Genomic DNA, 23,510 nt, shown 5'->3' with positions numbered 1-23,510 from the left:
GGCATGACTGCACTTCTCATTCTGGTGTGAAACAACCAGTGCCAACTCTTGAGTCAGACAGCGGATCTGATAGCAAATAGTCATGACTTGCAGTTGGGGATCACAGAAGGCGGTGGACATGGGGTTGAAATCTTGCATAACAATCACTTTGTGTGGCATCTCATCAATGAGCTGCTTCACCCAGCATGGACTTGAAACGAGGGTATGCATTTGTTTTAATCCAAGTCTTGCAAGGATCAATGCAAAGAGAATTGTGCCACTCGAAACCTCAACCTGCTCCTTTGTACTTATAGATATGGGTTTTTCTTTTACTCAGACGAATCCCATCAAGGACTCTTATGACTTTGGTGGCTCCTTAGCACTCCTTGCTAAAATTGGAAATCATTAGATAAAAGGAGCCAAAAAAAAAAAAAAAAGTCAGCTCTCTCTGATGGAGTGGACCTTGACATCACCTCTGCTCTGTCCAGTGAAGAGTTATGATCAAAAGGGCTCTGAAGAAAACTGGGTAATGGGGTTTGAAATATGTAAACGCCCAGGTTGGACTCAGCTTTGATTTGAATCATGCTCCCTTAGACATCCTCACCCATATCCAGGGGCCTCAACTCCCCTTCCAGCTGGATTGTTAATTTAGGGTCTGCAGCGCAGTGTGTTCTGAATCCTTTAGTTGGCAAGAGTGGAGAAATTGACTTGGCTATAGTTTCTAATAAGAGGTTCCACTGTCTTGACAGGCTAAAGAATGTTTTCCCTTAGACGCATGGGCAGAGTAATTCTTCGCATTACAGACCATTCTCTGGCTGCTGATAAAAGGCCTGGCTCTGCTAAAGTGAGTTTGTCCAAGCTACTGTTCATTTACAGAGAGTGAGAGTGGTGCACTTTGCTCAATGGTCACCATTCGAAACCTCACATATGGAAAATCTCTTCTCACGTGGCTTCTGAAAATAATGAGTGTAATAGAAACAGACACTCCTGATATTGTAGGAAAAGAAGTGAATGGGACCCAATAAAAACATCTGCCACAGGGATCTGCTTCTGGACACATTCCTCTGGTAGGTTGCAGACTATACCCAGAATCCTTTTGAAATGAAACAGGACTCTTGCAACTCTAATTATAATCATATCCATGCTGGCTGGAAATGCAGCCAACTGCAGAGAGACGGCTACAAGATTTCCCATTTGTGTGAAGCCCACACTTCATCGAAAAGCCCAGAAAGCACTAGGCAGTTGTCAGAGACAGGGTCAGCATGACTATCCTTCCTTTTTGACCCTAAGTGGACACATAAATAATTCATCACATGGCTAGAGTGTGCCCTGCAGTTTTCAAAGTGTTTTGCATACATTATCATCTCATTTGAACTTCACAACAACTCATAGATGTAGGAATCATTGCTCTCATTTTACAGACCAGCAGACAGAGGCTCAGAGAGGTTAGCTATCTTGCCAAGGATGTGGCTAGTTAACAGGAGAGCTGGGACTGGAACACAGTATGTACTGAGTTCCTTCTAGATGGAGGCACTGTGCTGGGCTGTGAGTAGGTGCTGAAAAAAAACTGATATGGTTCCTGCCCTCTTAGAGATTATGCTGTAATGGAGAAAAGTGATGGTAAACAAACAAACACATAATTATAAATAATTTTAGGAGCCATGAAGAAAAGGAACAGGGTGAAATAGCAGAGGGTAATGAAGATGGGGTGGTATAGACCTTCTTAGCTAGAGCCAATAAAGAGGGCTTATCTGGAGAACGCACACAAAAAATGGCTAATATAATGGAAAGGATCATAAGGAGCTGGGGGCAAGCTTGGTAAGAAGTGGGGGGAGCTGATGCCACTTCATGGCCTAAAGCTAGGAAAACCTGGCACCAGAACCCAATGGTGAAAGATGAAGTGCAGGGAAAGGAAGATGTCAGTTTCATGGGCTTTATAGACTGCAAAAGAGCCAGGGATTTTTCCAGAGAGCAATGGGGAACCATGGCTGGGTTTTGTGGAAAGAGCTGCTGCTACTTGATCTATGTCTTAAATTATCATGTTGGCTGTCACAGGGAGGAAGGTACTTAGGGGGGCAAAGGTGGAAGCAGAGAGATGAAGTAGAAGGCTATTTTGGTACCAATCCAAGTGGTGGATTGGAGAGTAACGAGGGGCAGGGGGGACAGAGAAAAATAGACAGATGTGGGATCTATTGTGGAGGTTAACCCAATACAATTTATTAATGAATTGGCATGTGAAGGAAAGAAGTATGAGGACAAGTGAGAATCAAAAATGATTCATTTATTTGTGGTTTGGGCTCCAGGGAAGGGTCGAGCACAGGTTTTGGGACCATACCACACCTGGGTTTGGGTTCCTGAGTCCCTATGCACCTGGGTGACTTTGTATGTCCCACCTCCCACCACAATAGCGCTCCTCAAGCAGCTAAACTCTCTTTTCCTCAGATTTCCCTGCTTGTGTGGGAGCAGAAGATATGGCTTTACATGTTTACACTCTCCTAGGCCTTTCTCATGTTGGTGAAAAGAAAAGGAAATAAGGTATGAAAATAGTCACTTAAAATTACCTTCCTACCAGTTTTGTTTCCCTACGATAGTAGTTACTAACTAGTACACAACCCAGATATGAATATTACACCTTCACCCTTTTCTTTTCCTCGTCTCATGAGTCCGGACATGGATAGGGAGAGGTTGGTAAGAAGGAAAGAGAGTGGAAGGGAGTAATGAAGGGAGAAATTATGTTATAGTAGAGAGTAGAAGAATTTGGGGGTCAGACAGACCTGGGCCTGCTTCTCTGACTTATAAGCTGAGGTATCTGGCAGGATGATTAACCTCTCTGGACCCAGATTTTGTCACCTACCAAATGGAATAATAATGCTCACTTGTGTGTTACACTAAACATGGCCATCTATTCTAGTCCTCTGAATCTGGCCTTGTAACTTGTTTTATCAGTAGACCATGGAGGAAATGACAGCATGTCAGATCTGAACTCAGGCCTCAAGAGGCCTTGTAGCTTCCATTTTTGCCCTCTTAGAACGCTATAGCTGTGAGCTTGAACCTGCTGGAGAGGCCACATAAAGTAAAATCAAGGTGCCCCAACCAACAGCCTGCCAACATTTGTGAATGAGGCCATTCTAAATCATCCAGCCGCTGTCATTCTGCCATCTACCAAGTGACTGCAGCAGCAGGAGTGAGCCCAGGGGATCTCCAGTGGGAGGATCACCCAACTGTGTCCAGCCCCAAATTGCCAGCCCATAGAATTATGAGCTAATAAATGATTGCTGTATAAGTGTGGAGTAGTTTGTAATTCACCACAGGTTATCTGCCATTCCTGGCAAAAGCATTGTGGGAATTAAGTGATACAACACACAAATGCATATGCTATCTAGCAGAGTAGGCATTTAACAAATATCTACTGTCAGTTTCTACTCCAGCTGCTGAGACCATTCGGCCAAGACATATTCTCTGTGATTCTTTTTAAAATAAAAACTCAGAAACTTATCTTTGAAAAACATATTGCTGTACCAACAGTGTTTTTACTTTTCTATAGCTGAATTTGCTTTTATTGCCTGTAGGTAGTATTTTCACTACATCTGGGCAGATTAGGGTCTGTGGCTTAACCCCATCATCACCTAGAACATTGTCTTTATGAGAAAATGTGCAGTGAGTTCCAAACTGCCAAATTTCCCAAGAACACTGGCAATGAGAGAGGCACTATATTGGGCAATTTCCTAGTGAGAACAGAGGCTGGGGGTATTCAAGGGTGAGGAGTATTGGTGAGAGGAAATAAGCAGACTGTGTTGAGAGACCCAGGATGGTTGGCCTGACTAATTTAGAAATATATAAAAAGCTAATAATAAAGAGATGAGAGTAAAGACAGGAACCATTCCATCCTGTTTTTAATTCAACACATGTTTATTAGCACCTACTATATGCTCAGAAGTTTGAGTATACAAACATGAATAAAAGAAATCACAGACCAGGAGGAAAGCCTGATGATGAGAAAACCAGTCTAGTTATGGCAACCTGTGAGTGCTATGGTAGAGGGAACTGTTAGTGTTTTGGAAGCATAGAGGAAGAAGAAACTAACTCTGGGAGGGGCCAAGATTGCAGAATAGCATGGAAGGTTTTTTGTGTGTCTCTCATCCTTGAAATACAGCCAGATCAACACTAGACTATCCTGAACACGTACAAAACTGACTTGAGGATTAACACAACAATCTGCACAACCTAAACCAGAGAACTCAGCAGGTATGAGGTGTGGGGAAGTGAACTGGGGGAGAGAGAAGCCACTAAAGTCAGGGAGCTGTTTTTTTGTGCAGAGAGAGGACAGAAACAGGGGTGGGGGCAGGGGGTAGAGTAGGAAAGCAGCTGGAGAGAAAAGAAAGAGTATGCGAGGGACTGAACAAAAAAAGGGGAAAGGAGAAAGGAGAGGGTTTAAATTCCATTAAGACTCTATAAACAGGGGGAGTACAGAATCTGAAACTCCACAGCTCGATACCTGGTGGTGCTCTGTTGGGAAGGGCAAATCCCCAGGAGCAGAGAGCGAGGTCCGAGGGGGTCTCAGTGGACCCTGGAGAACAAACACATTTGCTGGTGCTGGAACAAGGTCATTAAGGGTGAAGCCTGGTGCCAGATATGTGTCATGATTTTCCATAACCCGTGAAATGCTGCTGCTACACAATCATGTGAACTTTTTCTGGGGCAGGCCGGCAGTCTGGGGCAGGCTGGGGCCACAGTCTCTGGACATCAGTGGCAGCACAGTCCTGAGAATGTCCCTGGGTGGGGCCGGCACTCGGCCATTGCTCGGTGAGACCCTCACCTAGAAGGTCTGAGCGGGTCAAAGCTTCAGTCCTTCAGAAGTGAGGGGTTGGGAAACACAGCCGCATCAGAGATAAAACTCAGGAGGGAGGTGCCGCCTGGCAACATGACAGCTTGGTCACAGACAGTGTAAAAGTGGGGAGTAGACAGAAGCTGGAGACAAAGGACAGGTGCGCGATTGCTGGTCGGGAAGAGCACAGAGTTCCAATACTAGACACTGGTTAGGTGGGTGATGCCATTTTCACCCCTCCCACGCATGCGCATACACAACTACGCCTGCCACAACAATCCACTCCAGTAAGCTAAGCAGCCCCACCTAGTGGAGAGCAGAGCCCTTACACTAAGCCCCGCCCAACTGGGCCAACGTCACTCTTCAGGAACACCGCAAGTCTCTGCACCTGCTTAGTTTACGGTCTATAACGTGCTTCATACTTTGACTTCTAGGGGAAACTGATGTAATTTCAATAGTATTACAGTATATTTGCTGGTCCATCTATTCAAATTTTTTTCTTTTCTTATTCTTGAATACAGAAAGAGAAAATATTTATTTTTATTTTCCATTTTTATTAAAAATAGTTTTAATTTTTTCTACTATATTTTTTACTTTTTTGGTAAATTTTTCAAATTATATTTTACTTACATCATTTCACTTTATTTCATTGTATTCATTTTTTTTCAAACTTTCAAACTTTTTTTTCTTATCTTTTTGTTTTTTCTCTAATCTATCAAGCTCCTTCCAACAACCAGACCAAAACACACCTAGGATCCAGCAACTTTTATTTGATATTTTTTGGGTTGTTTTTAATTTTTAATTTTAATTTTTTTACCTTATTAATTCCTTTTCTTCCTTCAAAATGATGAAATGAAGGAATTCACCCCAAAAGAAAAAACAGGAAGAAACGACAGCCAGTGACTTAATCAACACAGATACAAGCAAGATGTCTGAACCAGAATTTAGAATCATGATAATAAGAATACCAGCTGGGGTTGAAAACAGATTAGAATCCCTTTCTGCAGAGATAAAGGCTAGTCAGGATGAAATAAAATATGCTATAACTGAGCTGCAATTTCAAATGGATGCCATGGCGGCAAGGATGGTTGAGGCAAGCAGTGATATAGAGGACAAACTTATGGAGAACAATGAAGCAGAAAAAAAGAGGGAGACTAAGGCAAAAGATCATGATTTAAGAATTAGAGAAATGAGTGACTCATTAAAAAGGAACAACATCAGAATCACAAGGGTCCCATAACAGGAAGAGAGAGAAAAAGGGATAGAAGTGTTATGTGAGCAAATCATAGTGGAAAACTTTCCTAACCTGGGGAAAGACAGAGACATCAAAATTCAGGAAGCACAGAGGACTCCCATTAGATTCAGCAAAAACCGACCATCGACAAGGCATATCATAGTCAAATTCACAAAATACTCAGGCAAGGAGAGAATCATGAAAGCAGCAAGGGAAAAAAAAGTCCTTAACCTACAAGGGAAGACACATCAAGTTTGCAGTAGACCTATCCACAGAAACTTGGCAGGTCAGAAAAGAGTGGCAGGATATATTCAGGGTGCTGAATTGGAAAAATATGCAGCCAAGAATTCTTTATCCAGCAGGCTGTCATTCAAAATAGAAAGAGAGATTAAAAGTTTCCCAAACAAAAATTAAAGGAGTTCATGACCACTAAACCATCCCTGCAAGAAATTTTAAGGGGGACTCTCTGAGGGGAGAAAAGATGGGGGAAAAAAAGATCAAAAGCAACAAGACTAGAAAGGACCAGAGAATACCACCAGAAACTCCCAACTCTACAAGAAACATAATGGCTATAAATTCATACATTTCAGAACTCACTCTAAATGTCAATGAACTAAATGCTCCAATCAAAAGACATAGGGTAACAGAATGGAAAAGAAAACAAGATCCATCTATATGCTGTTTACAAGGGACCCACTTTAGACATAAAGACACCTTCATATTGAAAGCAAGGGGATGGAGAACCATCTATCATGTCAATGGTCGCCAAAAGAGAGCCAGATTAGCTGGATTTTTTTTTTTATATCAGACAATCTAGACTTTAAAATAAAGACTGTAACAAGAGATGAAGAAGGGTATTATATCATAATTAAGGGCTCTATCCACCAAGAAGATCTAACAGTTGTAAATATTTATGCTCTAAATGTGGCGGCACCCAAATATATAAATTAATCACAAACATAAAGAAACTTATCGATAATAATACCATAATAGTAGGGGACTTCAACACCCCACTTACAACAATGGACACATCATCTGAACAGAAAATCAACAAGGAAACAATGGTTTTGAATGACACACTGGACCAGATGGACTTAACAGATGTATTCAGAACATTTCATCCTAAAGCAGAATATACATTCTTCTCCAGTGCACATGGAACTTTCTCTGGAATAGATCACATACTGGGACATAAATAAGCCCTGAACAAGTATAAAAAGATCGAGATCATAGCATACGTATTTTCAGACCACAATGCTATGAAACTCAAAATCAACCACAAGAAAAAATTGGGGAAGGTAACAAATACCTGGAGACTAAAGAACATCCTACTAAATAATGAATGGGCTATCCAAGAAGTTAAAGAGGAAATAAAAAGTACCTAGAAGCCAATGAAAATGATAACACCACAGTCCAAAACCTCTGGGACACAGCAAAGGCGGTCATAGGAGGGAAGTATATAGCAATCAAGGCCTTCCTAAAGAAGGAAGAAAAGTCTCAGATACACAACCTAACCTTACACCTTAGAGAGCTGGAAAAAGAACAGCAAATAAAACCCCAAACCAGCAGAAGACAGGAAATAATAAAGATTAGAGCAGAAATCAATGCTATCAAAACCAAAAACAAAACAAAACAAAATAAAAACCAAAACCAAAACAAAACAAAAACAACAACAACAGTAGAACAGATCAATTAAACTAGAAACTGGTTCTTTGAAAGAATTAACAAAATTGATAAACCCCTAGCCAGTTTGATCAAAAAGATAAAGGAAAGGACCCAAGTAAATAAAATCAAGAATGAAAGAGGAGAGATCACAACCAACACAGCAGAAATACCAGCAATAATTAGAGAATATTATGAGCAATTATACACCAATAAAATGGGCAATCTGGAAGAAATGGACAAATCCCTAGAAACATATACACTACCAAAACTGAAATAGGAAGAAATAGAAAATTTGAACAGACCCATAACCAGTAAAGAAATCGAATTAGTAATCAAAAATCTCCCAAAAAACAAGAGTTCAGGGCCAGATGGATTTCCAGAGGAATTCTACCAAACAATTAAAGAAGAGTTAACACTTATTCTCTTGAAGCTGTTCCAAAAAATAGAAATGGAAGGAAAACTTTCAAATGTTTTCTATGATGCCAGCATTACCTCGATTCCAAAACCAAAGTCCCCATGCAAAAGGAGGACTATAGACCAATTTCCCTGATGAACATGGATGCAAAAATCCAACAATACATTAAAAAAATTATTCACCACGACCAAGTGGGATTTATACCTGGGATGCAGGGCTGGTTCAATATCCGCAAAACAATTAATGTGATTTATCACATCAATAAAAGAAAGGACAAGAACCATATGATCCTCTTAATAGATGCAGAGAAACCATTTGGCAAAATACAGCATCCTTTCTTAATAAAAACCCTCAAGAAAGTAGGGATAGAAGGATCATGCCTCAAGAGCATAAAAGCCATATATGAAAGACCCAATGCTAATATCATCCTCAATGGGGAAAAACTAAGAGCTTCCCCCTAAGGTCAGGAATAAAATAAGGATATCCACTCTCACCACTGTTATTCAACATAGCATTGGAAGGCTTAGCCTCTGCAATCAGACAACACAAAGAAATAAAAGGCATCCAAATCAGCCAGGAGGAGGTCAAACTTTTACTTTTCACAGATGATATGATACTCTATACAGAAAACCCAAAAGATTCCACCAAAAAACTGCTAGAACTAATCCATGAATTTAGCATAGTTGCAGGATATAAAATCAATGCACAGAAATGGTTGCATTCCTATACACCAATAATGAAGCAACAGAAAGAGAAATCAAGGAATGGATCCCATTTACAATTGCACCAAAAATCATAAAATACCTAGGAATAAATCTAACCAAAGAGGTGAAAAATCTATACACTGAAAACTATAGAAAGCTGATGAAAGAAATTGAAGAAGACACAACAAATGGAAAAATATTCCATGCTCCTGGATAGGAAGAACAAACATTGTTAAAATGCCGATACTACCCAAAGCAATCTACATATTCAATGCAATCTCTATCAAAATAACACCAGCATTCTTCACAGAGCTAGAGCAAACAATCCTAAAATTTGTATGGAACCAGAAAAGACCCCGAATAGCCAAAGCAATCTTGAAAAAGACAACAAAAGCAGGAGGCATCACAATCCCAGACTTCAAGCTGTATTACAAAGCTTTAATCATCAAGACAGTATGGTACTGACACAAAAACAGACACTGAGATCAGTGGGACAGAATAGAAAACCCAGAAATGGACCCACAAACGTATGGCCAACTAATCTTTGACAAAGCAGGAAAGAATATCCAGTGGAATAAAGACAGTCTCTTAAGCAAATGGTGCTGGAAAAACTGGACAGTAACATACAGAAAATGAACCCGGAACCCTTTCTTACACCATACACAAAAATAAACTCAAAATGGATGCAAGACCTAAACATAAGATAGGAAGCCATCAGAATCGTTGAGGAGAAAGCGGGCAAAAACCTCTTTCATCTTGGCCGCAGCAACTTCTTACTCAACACATCTCTAGAGACAAGGGAAATAAAAGCAAAAATAAACTATTGGGACCTCATCAAAATAAAAAGCTTCCGCACAGCAAAGGAAACAATCAGCAAAGTAAAAGTCAATCAATGGAATGGGAGAGGATATTTGCAAATGACATATCAGATAAAGGGTTAGTATCCAAAATCTATAGAGAACTTATCAAACTCGACACCCAAAAAAAAAAAAATCCAGTGAAGAAATGGACAAAAGACATGAGTAGACACGTCTCCAAAAATGATATATTATATGTATATATACACACAATGAAGTATTACTCAGTAATCAAAAAGAATGAAATCTTGCCATTTGCAACTACGTGGATGGAAATAGAAAGTATGCTAAGCGAAATTAGTCGGAGAAAGACAAATATCATATAACTTCACTCATATGAGGACTTTAAGAAACAAAACAGATGAACATAAGGGAAGGGAAGCAAAATAATATAAAAACGGGGAGGGGGATAAAACATAAGAGACTCTTAAATATAGAGAACAGAGGGTTGCTGGAGGGGGATGGGCTAAATGGGGAAGAGGTATTAAGGAATCTACTGAAATCGTTGTTGCATCATATGCTAACTAACTTGGATGCAAATAAAAAATAAATTATTGATTAAAAAAGAAACTAACTCTGCCTTGGTAGCCAGTGATAGTTTCCTGAAGGAGTTGAGTGTTAAAAGAATGGAAGGACCTTATTTGACAGAAAAAGGCAAGAAAGGCCTTCAAAAAGAGAGGAATCGCTTTTTTAAAGACTTGGTTGTGAGAAAGAGAAGGGTTGGCCAAGGCTAGAGCTCAGGGTCCGTGGGAAAGACAAAGTGAGAGAGGCAGAAATGGATCCCATTGTGAAGAGCCTTGAAGGGCAGACCATAGAGCATGGGGTCCATATTCTGTAGAGTCTACAGTGTAAACCAATGGTTTCAAACATTTTACCTTGTACCCCCTAAAGGAAATTTGAGAAACTATGTACCCTTCCCACATTTTAATGGATGTTAATGTAATATTAATGGATATCAATTTAAAAAGATGCAAAGAGTGTATAATTCTAGGCAGACTATAAATATTAATAGTAGAAATCATACATTAATCTCTATGTATCCAAAGGAATCTAAATACTGTAGTGATTCATACCTACTCTCATCCACTTAAAAAATATAAGCTCAAGCACTTTTTTCACAATGAGAAATTTATGTTGATAATCCCTCTCCTTGAAATCATATTTCAATAAAAACTCTACCTCCTTGAATTTTTCTTCCAGTATAGAATTGTATCCCAGTGTAATATATTTTTATGGTTGAATGTATTTTATTGATGGCACTGTTATACTTCTTAGCACTAAAAATATGAATAAAATTTAAATGGAAATTTTAATTTCCTGTGAATATAACTCTAAGTTTTAAAAAATTCTTCTGGATAGTTTTCATTATTAGTAAAATTAACTTTTCTCAGCAATATGTATTGTCAATTTAACAATTCCTAAATAATAAAAGTAAAATTTTATTGGAATTGCACTTCTTAAAGAGATGATTGCCCTTTTCAATTAGTACTTATGTCTGATGAAGAACATTACTTATTCATGTAAACAGGCAAAGTTCAGCATCATGTCTGTTCCTATTTTTCATTTTTAAAGAGGCAAGTGCTGAGAAAACATGTTCACTTAAGTAAATGAAATAGAAGGACTTTGGGTAGAGAAATGTCACTTTATTCTTTAACTCCTTCTAAGTTAAATGTCAAAAGTCTTAAAGTGATCTATCATTGGCAATTATTTCAAATGATCTATCACCTGAAAACTCCATTAAGTGCCCCTTCAATCGTGTTGAAAGCAAAGAACTAGAAACCACCTGACTTGCAAAAACATTTGTTACCGAATCAATGAAATCTTCTAATTTCTCAATTTCTGGGATAGATATATATATATATATATATATATATATATATATATATATATGTGTGTGTGTGTGTATGTATACATATATGTACGTGTGTATATGTATATATATATGTTTTACTAAGACTCTTCTTTTCATTATATCTATTATAATTCACCTCGAGAGACTTTGTTAGAACTTAATACACTCAGAAAGAACTGGGAAGTTGAAATACTATTTTTTTCAATACACTTTTGTGTATATAATATTTTAAGTAAAACCTTTTATCTAAATGCATACTTCATGTATATTTTTGTCAAATTTGGAGCTACAGATTTAGTTCATCAGGTTATGAGAAATGTCCTCTGTATAAACCTAAATGGCAAAGTCAGACCTTATCATTAAAGTAATCAGATTATCTTTCCAAAAATATATGACTTCATGTTTCCTTTCACTTCTATTTTTGAATTTTAAGATACGTACTTAGAGATAGAGGATGGATGGATAGAAAAACAAATGGATGAATGGCTGAGTGGGTGGGTGGATGGATGAATAGAAAAGGATAGACTGATGATGGATGGATGGATGGATAGGTAGATAGATTAGATAGATACGTAGGTAGGTAGGTAGGTAGGTAGGTAGATAAGATAGATATAAAAGATGAAAAAAATTGAAAAATTTCCACTTGCTAGCAAAGACTTATTACTACCAAAGTTCTTTTGTTTTTAAACAAAGTTTATTTATTTATTTTGAGAGAGAGAGTGAGTGTAAGCAGGGGAGGGGCAGAGAGAGAGAGAGAGAGAGAGAGAGAGAGAGAAAGAGAGAATCCCAAGCAAGCTCCAAACTGTCAGCACAGAGCCTGCAGTGGGGCTCAATCCCACGAACCCACAAGATCATGACCTGAGTCAAGATCAAGAGGGGGATGGTTAACATACTGAGCCACCCAGGCGCCCACCAAAGTTTTTACAAATGTTTTCTTGAAAAAAAAAAGTGTTGATTTTAGATTGTCTACTTAGCCATCCAGATTTAGAAATCAAACAAAACAATAAGATGAGGTCTCAAACTCCATAAACACATACCCAGACCTTTTTGAAAGGAAATATAGCAAAATATCAATAGTGATCATCTAGGTTTGGGGATTACAGTTGATTTTATTCTTCAAAAATATTCTTTGCTGTTTCCTAAAATCTCTATGAAAGCCACACATTCTTTTATAATTAGAAAAAACCAATACATAGTATTTTATCAGATAATTTCTCATTGAATAAACTTTTTAATAGTTGCCTTCTACCTTACCAAGTTCTAGGAAAATGTGAAATGCCATTTTCTATGATACTTTCATTGTTTCAGCTCTCAGCTGCGTGTTTTTACAAGCTATATCTCATTTAATCTTCACAACACCCTCATGAGATTGGTACTTCCCATTTTACAGATGAAAACTAGGAGGCGCAGAGAAGTTAGGCAACATACCCAAGGCCTTTCAGATAAGCAGCGATTCTGCTACTAACTGGCTGACTGGTGATTTTAATCCAGATCAGTTGAACTTTGAAATACAAATGCTTCTAAGTGTGTCACACCGAACATATTAAAATATGGGATTTTGAAAGTGAACATTGTCAATAACATCAATTAAAATAGTCATTGCTATATTGAAATCTACACAGTTTGTGCATATTTTCTCACAATATTCTTTTCAGTTTCCAATGATGTTTCTGGGAGAGCAAAAATGTTTAAATTTAATAACGTGCGATTTAGAATTTTTTTTATTTTTGTATGGTTCTTTTGATGTCATATTAAGAATCTTTGAATCCAAAGTCACAAAGATTTTCTTATAGAAGTTTCATAGTTTTTGCTCTTACCTGAGACCCAGAATTTATGTTGAATTACTAATTGCAAGTGATCTGAAATAGGAAATCAGATAGTGTCAGTTCTCCCACAGTGTTTTTCAAAATTTTTGACGATTATAGTGTCTTTGTGTTTTCATATGAATTTTAGGACCAGCTTGCCAATTTTTACCAAAAAAGGATGTTAGGATTTTGATTGAAATTGTGTTTATAGATACAATTTGGGGAGTAATGCTATCTTAATACTATTGAGTTTTCCAATCCATTAGCATGAGACATCTGTCCATTCCAATAAAGCATTCTTAATTTCTCTCAGCAATGGTTTGTAGTTTTCAATGTAATCACATTTCTTTTTCTAAATTTATTCCTAGGTATTTTTTTTATTATATTGTAGATGGAATTGTTTTCTTCATTTCAATTCTTGAAAATGTATTGGTAATAGAAACAAATGTAACTGACTTTTATATTAATCTTGAATCCTGCAACCTTGTTAAGCTTTCCTATTCATTACAGTCATTTTATTATTAATATCTCAGGATTTTCTACATTCAGGATTCTGTTGTCTGAAAATAAAGACAGTTTTACTTCTAAAGATAGTTTTACTTATTTCTTTCCAACTTGCATGCTTCTACTATTTTTATTTCTTTATTAAACTGAAGAGAATTTTCCAAAAAATGTTGACCAGCAGTGGTGAAAGTAGACACCCTTCCTGTGTTCCTGATCTTAGGAGGAAAGTAAGTCTTTCATCAATGAGTATGAAGCTAGCAATAGGGTTCTCATAGATGCCCTTTATCAGGTTAAGAAAGTTCCTTTTTATTTCATAATTTGTTGAGAGTTTTTGATGTGGATGGGTGATAGATTTGCCAAATAATTTTTCTATTTCTATAGGGATGATAATGTAGTTATAGCCTCTATTCTATTAATTCATGGGATATCCCATTAATTGATTTTTAGATGTTGAAATGACCATGTATTCTTAGGATAAACCCCACTTGGTCATGGTGTATAAATCATTTTATATGTTGCTGGACTCAGTTTGTTAATATTTTGTTAAGGATTTTTGCTGATGTTGAATTTTTCTGTAGAATAAGGGTATAGAATTATGAATTTGGGAGGTGGCTGGGTGGCTTAGTCAGTTAAGCATCTGACTCTTGATTTTGGCTCAGGTCATGATTTCAGAGTCGTGAGACTGACTCCAAGTCAGGCTCTGTGCTGGGCATGGTGCCTGCTTAAGATTCTGTCTCTCTACTCCTCTGTCCCACCTTGTGCACACTCTGTCTAAAAAGAAAAATAAATAATTTTTTCTCTAAACACTACTTTAGCTACATTCCATAAAATTTGATATATTGTGGTTTTTCATTTAAGCCAAACTATTTTTTTTAATTTTCCTGTGATTTCCTGTTTTATTATTCTTTTTTTAAAGAAGCGTGTTGTCTTATACACATTTGATTTTTTTCCAGATTTGTTCCTATTGTTGATTTCTAATTTAATTAGAAAAATATTTGTATGATTTCCCATCTTTAAAAATGGATTGATACCTGTTTTTTTTTTTTTTTTTTGCCTAGTATATTGTCTATACTGGATAATGGGCCATGTATAGTTAAAAAATAATGTATATTTTGCTGTAGCTGAATGGAATGTTCTATAGATGTTAGTTGGGTCAAGTCGGAGTTGCTCAATCTTCCATATCCTTACGTACTTTTTGTCCTTTATTCTACCAATTACAGAGAAAGGAGCATTGACATTTTCAACTGTATTGTTGAATTGTATTTTTTTCTAATTTTTTAATTAAATTTTTATCTCTTGGGGTTTTTTTTTACTCTATTATTAAGTATATGTACATTTACAATTATTACTTCTTCTTGATATATTGAGCTCTTTATCATTATTAAAAATACCTCTTTGTCTTAGGATGATTTCATATCTTAAAGTCAATTTTGTCTGATACTAATATATTAATTCCAAGTATCTTCCATTCAACCTTTTTGTGTTATTGAATCTAAAGCATCTCCAGCAGACAGAATATAGTTGGATCTTGCCTTATTTATCTAGTCTGATCATCTTGTCTTTTGATTGGCGTGTGCAGTTCACTCACATATGTCAGAGCTATATAAAATAGCTATATAATTAGAGAGATGGATACATCATAGCTTTATGGGGATTTTACTCAGCTTGATGCTTTGCAACATTCTTTTTTTTTCCCTCCTTCCCATAGTACAATTAATCTATGTTCTAGTTTCACATCCTCCCTCCCCACTAAAATTTATTCACATTCTGCCTGAAGAAAAGCATACTGTTAACTTGAGTTCTTTAGGTTTTGCTCACTTTGTGACCTTTCCCCAAAGTGGTAGATCTCTCTCTATAGTGTCTTTATGGCCTTTCTTTTCAGAGATGTGACCCCCCCAGAACAGTCCAGGAAAATAACAGGCAAATGTGGGTATAGTGAAAGTGTAGATGATCAGAAACCTAACATTTGTGCCAAGGTTGGGGTTAAATTCTATGATAATGTAGAAATAAAAGTATGGGAATTAAGGAGGGGAGAAGGTGTGAAAAGTGGGGGGCAAAGTGCAGGGGGCTACAGCTATAGCTGGGAACCAGTAGGTGACAGGCTAGACCAGCACAATCTGAAGGCCCCAGCGGGTGACCTGGGGGATGGTGAGGGGATGGAGATGAGCAGATGCTCTGAGAGCAACAGTGGATATTCCCTTGCTGAGAGGAGCCCATGATCTACACCAGCCATGACACCCCATGGGGACAGAGGCCTGCCCTCAGAGGCCAAGAGCTGTAAATGTCAGAATGGTACATAAGCCCACCTTCAGAATTGAGACCAGCCCTAGCAAGGAAAGAAGAGAGCCCTGAGGTACCCAGAGGAGACCAAATTTAAACACAAAGCGGTAAGATGAAGTGTTTTGTGCTATCAGCAGCAACAGCAGCTTACGAACAAGTGTTCAGTTACAGAGAAATAGAGAAAATGAAATTTCTGTATATAAAATTGTGATCATAAATTTTCAAACTTCTCTGCTGGCTCTATCTAAATCTTTCCTATTTTTGTCAGTAACACTGTCATCTTACCATTCACACTGGCACCCCTTTCTCTTTATCATGCAAGCTATAAAGTCACTCTATGTGAGATGTGGGGGATGGGGAGATGGGGTTTTAACTGACTCTGAAGGTATTTTATATATTTAACCAAACATAGATGAAGGGTGGGGGGAGGTAGGTGTTTTTTTAACCTTTTAGAAGTGCTTAAAAAACAAACAAAAAACTCAATGAATTAATTTAAAATGTCAATGACTTAGAAACATAAATATTACTTTGCCCCTAAGTCACCCATGGAAAGAAAATGATGTTTTGTAAAAATGAACATGGCTTATTATTGATTCCATAACATTTGGAAAGTGGCAGAAAGAGGCACTGCTTGCTCAAGCACAGTTGAATCAGCATTTGCTTCGTGATCAAATGGGATGTATGGTTCCATGCAAACAAATTGTGGTAAATTTGGAAGGGGGCCACTGGGGCTTTGCACAGCTTGGTTCTGATTGTGGAATATATTTAAGAAGGTGCCCTCCAGGTGTATTGGTTCGTCCTTCCTGCAAAGTCTTCTCGTGGGACTGAAGCTGAGGGTGCTTGCTTATGACAGAGATGTTGGTGCAATCACTGAGTAACTTCTGTGATGGCTTCCTTTAGAGTATCTCTCCAGTCCCAGCAATCCTCACTTCTTGGAGAGCTGTCTTCTCACCCGCGGCTCTGACAGCCACATGTGTACAGCGAGCTCTCCTCACTCCCACTTGCCCTTATTCAGTGGCCTAAAGACTGAGCCCAGTTTCTTTCTGCCAGGAAGCTGGATTAACAACCAGAAGGAGAGTCCATCTTGGTGTGGACTGGACAACTGCAGGCAAACTCTGGACTGTGGGAGCCCATAACTGGCCAAAGGGCCTAGAGCAGTAAAACCAGCTAGTCTATATAGGGTCAGAGATGGAGGTACTGAGAGGCCAGAAAAGTACTCCTTAGGACACTGACAGCCATCCTTTTTTGGCTCCTGGCTCAGTTTTTAGGCCTAATTGTATTTTTCTGCCTTTTGGTTCTAAAATTCATTCCTGGGATCCTCATAGGAAAGTTTTCTCTTTTTTTTTTTTTTTTTTTTTTTTCCTCAGCCTAGCTCAAGTTGATTCCTGTTACTTACAACCCCAGCAGTTATACTCTGTGTCACTAAAATGGTAGTTAGAGACCCAGTGTCTGACAAACAAGGCAAGGGGATGGGCAGATGACGAGAAAGAGACAATAGTTTCAATAAATTTTTTTTAAATATGGGATTTAGCTATGATACAAGAAAGCCCAAGACAAAAGCAAAAATAGATAAATTGGACTTCATCAAGATTTAAAACTTTGCTCTTTCAAGGATACTATCAAGAAAGTGGGGGAAAAAACCCCATGGAATGGAAGAAAGTATTTACAAATCTTGTATCTGATAAGGGATATCTATCTAGATTATATAAAAACTTTTATCATTCAACAATAAGAAGACACAACTCAATTAAAAAATGGGCAAATGACTTGAGTAGACATTTTGTCAAAGAAAATATGCAAATGTTCAATAAGCACACGGAAAGATGTTCAACATCATTATTATTTTGGGAAATGCAAATCCAAACTACAATGAAGTATCACTCCAAATATACGAGGATGACCATAATAAGAAAGATGGATAATAACGAGGTATTGGCGAGGTTGTGGGAAAATGATACCTTCGTGCACTAATAGTGGGGATGTAAAATCCTGTAGTGTCTCTAGAAAACAGTTTGGCAGTTCCTTAAAATGTTAACTATAGAGCTACTGTATGACCCAGAAATTCCACTTCTAGGTATGTACCCAAGAGAAATGAAAACAAATGTGCCCACAAAAATTTGTACATGCATGTTCATAGTGGAATTATTCATTATAGCTAAGAACTGGAAACAACCTATATGTCCACCAACAATGACTAGATAAACAATGTGGGGCATATCTATACAATGAAATATTATTTATTCCTAAGAAGAAATGGGAGTGCCTGGCTGGCTCAGTTGGAAGAGCATACAACTCTGGATCTCAGGGTCATGAGTTCAAGACCGGGGTTGGGTGTAGAGATTACTAAGAAAAAAAACAAAAACAAAACAAACAAACAAAAAAAGCTTAAGAATAAATGAAGTTGGTACATGCTACAACATGGACAGACCTTAAAACATTATGTTAAGTCAAAGAAACCTATACAAAAAGGCCATATATTGTTATCATTCCATTTATAGAAGTGTTTATAGAGATATGAGAGATTAGTGATTTCTAGGGGTTGAAGAGAGGAAATGGGGAGTGACTGGTAATAAATATTGGGTTTCTTTTTAGAATGATAAAAATGTTTGGATTAAATATTGATGATCAATATACATACAACTTATGAATATAACAAATAAACATTATACTTTAAAAGGGTAAACTTTCTAGTACATGAATTATATCTCAATAAAGCTATAAAATAAAATAGTATTTAAAAAAATGTGAGGAAGAAATATATTGCCCCTACCTAATCACTGAAAAAAAACCCCAAAAAACCATAATCACACTGACAGTGAAATCTAAGGCCAACTTTTAACTGGCTGCGTAAACTTGGCCAAGTTGTTTATTTCTCTAATTCACAGTTGTTTCCCCTGCCAAGTGGGAATAATGATAATATATATCCCATAAGGTCATTTTAATGATTAAATGAGATACTTTGTATAAACTTTTTGGAAGACTGTTAATTGCACATACACGCTCAATAAATGTTAGCAGTCTTATATTTATTAACTTAACGAATGTAATTCTTGTCACTGAAAAACCCTTACTTTCTTTATGCACCACTCCAATGAGCCCAGATGCAACTCAGAGAAAAGACACAGGGCAGCAGGGAGAAATTCCAGGAAGCTGCAAGAATGGCTGCAGACCAGTAGCAAAAAAACTTTCATGAATAAGAAACAAATATGATCACTAAATGCGCATCTTCATAAAAATGGATGGAACACAATTAATTCAGTTGAGCTCCAGGAAAAACTGGGAAGCAGAACTACTTCCATGTGTTAAGAAGGTGACTATAAGTATTTTATTTTATTATGCTTTTATAAATCAAGGCAAGTGTATACTTTTATAGTCAAAGTAAAACTTTATTTTGGAATGGTAATTAGGAGATCCCTAGCTGCTAACAAAGATGATCCCTTACTGCTTAATCGGATGATCAGAAATCCAACTGCCTAACCAAGTTTTCTCAAGACTTCTGTAGCCCAGCGTCTCTCATCAGGAGGGTAAATGCAAGTGAAATCTTTGGGAATACCTGAAGCTTCCTTCTTTGACTGGCAATACTTGGGTAGAAATATTTCTAAAGTTCTAAAACTTCACCCCACCCTTCTTCCTATTTTCTCCTTGCTCAGTGATGTTATGACTATGACGAGGTTCTTACAGTCACCAGTTGCCTGCTTCGAAATGGTTTGCGTTTGCTCTGTGTTTCTTGGCTTTCTGCTGGCTGTACCATGGGTGCTACAGTTCAGAGTTCTTTGACAGGTGGAGTATTATCGTGAGCACTAAGCTCTCAGTTTGTGCTTCATTTCAAAGAACTGTAATCTTTACAGTCCAGAGTTTCATTTTTATTTCCCCCTAAACTGAACAGTGAACTTGCTGAGGACAGAGGCGTTTTAAATATTATTCTCATTTGGGGCACCTGGGTGGCTCAGTCAGTTAAGCGACCGATTCTTGGTTTGGGCTCAGGTCATGATTTCACTGTTTGTGAGTTGGAGCCCCACATTGGGCTCTGTGCTCACAGTGTGGAGCCTGCTTGGGATTCTCTCTCTCCCTTTCTCTCTGCCCCTCCCCCACTTGCTCTCTCTTTCTCTCTCTCTTTCAAAATACATAAACAAACTTAAAAATTGTTAAACACTGTTATTCATCTTTGTATCTCTAGCGCAGAGCACAAGGTCTGGCATGTGGTGGCCATTCAGTGACCATGTGGAGAGGGGACACATAGGAATGTTTGGGAAGTGCCTTTGTGCCAGTGAGTGTGAAGTCAAATAGTCCTGCTTTTTTCGGAAAGTAGTGGAAGCCCAACCAGAATCTCCTTGTATTCTCCTGCCTCTCTTCCTTTTACCTGACGCTCTTCCTCCTACCACCAGCTGCAAATGAGCTAACCCCACATTCGGCCTTGCAAACCCGAGCACCCTCATATCCTCATGGCCCCTTTCAGGAGACACTCCCTCCCCCTGTTGCTGGGACCCTCGTCGGTGCTAATGGCTCCCAGCAAGTGCCTCTGCAGGTATTGTCTCCACTGAAAGGAGCTGCCCCCTGGGGTCAGTTCATATCCAGTAACTGTTTACTGTTGGCAGTTCCAGTGTCTGGACCCACTGCAGGCCACTTTGAAGGGCCATTTTAGCTCCAGAGTGGGATTGGCGTGCGTGCGTGTGTGTGTGTGTGTGTGTGTGGCTGTTACATAGCCCATATTTTCCTTCTGCCTATTCCTGCTGCTTTACTCCCTCCTCGTGGTGTTTTCCCCAAGAGCACACCTCAATAAACACCCCTGTGTGCAAATTTCGGAGCCTGTTTCTCCAAGGAACCAACTCAAACAGTGAGACCCCAGCTGGGACAGCCTGCAGCCCCTGGCTCAGTACAGTCATTGCCCAGTAAATGTTGATCACATGATGGACACATCTTGCACTCACCTTTCTTCTTAACCATGTGGACTGGCCAACAACTCCAGGCAGTTAGCCAGAAATTGCGAATTGTGGAAATGGGTGCTAACCCATCATCAAACCCAAGTAGCAATAGACTCCCTGAGCTCTCGGGGACGTGGAGTATTTGTATGGGCATCCAAATGAACACCCATGGCTAATGAGGATGGCCACAAATTCCTTAACCTTCCCACGAAAAGGAGGGAACTATGTCCCCTACCACTGAGTCTCAGTGGAGGGACCAGGAATATGGCAGAAGTCATGCTGTCTGATGTCAAAGACTACCTTCTTTCTACTGTGCAACGCTGCCTACTGTCCTGAAAGGGTAAGAATTTCAGGCTTTTCTAAGGGTTGTCCCTCCAAGAGAAAAAAAAAAAACTACAATCACCAGCGAGGTGGAAGACTTACACAACAATTCAAACTAGCCACTGGATAGCATCCTTCTGTGCACACATATGTGTTCACTGTCAGGCTCAAGGTTTTCTATGTTGGGGAGGTTATTGTCACCTTACTTGGAATTCAGAGCTATTGATGTCACTAAATAGGTGATTTACTATGCAAGCAAAGTATTTGACCCCATTGTTATGCCCACATAAAAAATATGCAAAACACTTACGTACCTAGACAGGTGTGGCCATTGAGGTTTCTGGTGCTTGGGGAGTCATCAGAGGCTGGAGAGGCCGAGGTGCGAAGCGGCAGGAGTAAGAACAGAGGAGTCACCAAAAGGATATTCCAGGGGGACTTCATCTTGGAGCTGTGCACCACGAGAGACCAGCCGGGCTGCAGAGGCTGCCCGCTGAGGGACTCTGAAGCTGAGGCCACAGAATCTGTCAGTCTGGCTTCCCTTCTCCACTCTTCCCTCTCTGATACACACACACACACACACACACACACACACACACACGTCCCGCACTCTCACATACAGACTTTTCATAAGTGTGAAGGGAATAGAAAAACATACAAACACTCACAGACCCACTCCTTCCTTTTGCAGAAGCCCTGAGAGAGAGCCAGCAGCCTGGGCCCCCGGAAAGAGCTGCAGGGAGTCCCTGGTGAGCAGGTTTTCTGAATTAAAACTGAAGCCAAAGGAAAAACCCAAATGGCAGCAGCTGCAGCCACATACCCTTTTATATTGCGGGCTGAAGTCAGTCGTAAGCCTCAGGAACCTCGAGTCTTGCCGGAATCATCCTGTGGGGTGGTTAGGAGGCCTTCCTCTTTCATTCTTGCCAAACAAAGCAAAACTAAAACTGAAGAAAAAAAGACCCACAGACACACAACTCTAGCAATTTGGTCAGCCATGTCCACAGCCTGTGGAAATGATAATTTGCTGTATTCACAAGTTATTTCATTTTGCTCTAAACAATTTTGTGTAGTAAGATCGAGCTCCTTATTTTGTTGCTAAAGAATATTCTGGTCAAGTAGTTGTTTTCCTCTGGAGGAGTTGGACTATTCCTTCCAGGGTCAAGTTTTGCCAAGGCCTTCTGTTTGGTGTGCAGGGAATAAGCAATGCAGACAAGAATGGACTGTCAGCATGGCTGGATTTTAAACCTAACGTGAAAAAAAAAGATGTGCTGTAATTAACCCACTTGTATTTACTCAGCTGTATATGATGCATCTCTTTTCTCCAGAATTCCACAACGTGTTTATATTTCCCACCTCAGATGATTTGTTTGTTTTCCAGAGACTGATTTTCTGTTTTGAAGATGAGAACTGAATGCAGTTTTTCTGGAGGAAAAAAACTGAACCAGATCATAGATAGAGAAAAGACATATCATCTGAATGCTTTGTTCTAAAACAGGATACAGCGAAGTCACATGCCATGCTCAGACGAGATAAGGGGATTGGGTCAAAGTACCACAATCTAGATATGCCTGGGAGATCCTGCAATTTTTACTCTCCTTGTTTAGGCTCTGAGGAAAGCTTATTATAAACTTTATGAAATGTTATGAAAGCTATCAGACTTGGTAGACATTTCTCCTTCTCCTCCTCCTCTTCCCCCTCCTCCTCCTCCTCCTGCTTTTACTTAAGGAATAGCATTTAAAAAAATTTTTTTTTTCAACGTTTATTTATTTTTGGGACAGAGAGAGACAGAGCATGAACGGGGGAGGGGCAGAGAGAGAGGGAGACACAGAATCGGAAACAGGCTCCAGGCTCTGAGCCATCAGCCCAGAGCCTGACGCGGGGCTGGAACTCACGGACCGCGAGATCGTGACCTGGCTGAAGTCGGACGCTTAACCGACTGCGCCACCCAGGCGCCTCAGGAATAGCATTTTAAATAGCAGGCAGAATTTTAGAGTTGTATTCTTTCCAGGATGTAGGAAATACCAATTTTTATGCTTTGAAGAATTCTTTGTAGGCATTAGTTTAACAAATGCTAATTCATCAAAGCTCTGAATCTGCAGCAGAGATATCACACTCCAGAGTGTTCCCCTGCTTATGTCCTGGCACACGTT

The 23,510-nt window shown here is 38.9% G+C and overlaps 1 protein-coding gene across 3 annotated transcripts in view; it reads right to left on the bottom strand.

Annotated features, from left to right (window-relative positions):
* Window positions 1-22,591, bottom strand: part of AOAH (acyloxyacyl hydrolase) — a 168,582-nt gene extending 145,991 nt beyond the window's left edge. Inside the window, exons 1-2 of one of the 3 annotated variants that reach the window (XM_040472239.1) lie at window positions 22,181-22,591; window positions 21,678-21,869 (exon numbers count right to left, since the gene is read on the bottom strand). In XM_040472239.1, coding sequence (XP_040328173.1) covers window positions 21,678-21,804 — 127 coding nt within the window. In that variant the 5' untranslated portion in view covers window positions 21,805-21,869; window positions 22,181-22,591. The other 2 variants (XM_040472238.1, XM_040472240.1) reach the window with 2 other exon arrangements.
* Between the last annotated feature and the right edge of the window lie 919 nt (window positions 22,592-23,510).

Source organism: Herpailurus yagouaroundi, unplaced genomic scaffold, assembly GCF_014898765.1.
Source record: "Herpailurus yagouaroundi ecotype Mexico unplaced genomic scaffold, PumYag 100, whole genome shotgun sequence".
Classification (NCBI taxonomy): domain Eukaryota; kingdom Metazoa; phylum Chordata; class Mammalia; order Carnivora; family Felidae; genus Herpailurus; species Herpailurus yagouaroundi.
The sequence above is the reverse complement of the archived record's forward strand: the minus strand, read 5'-3'. Positions and strand labels throughout refer to the sequence as shown.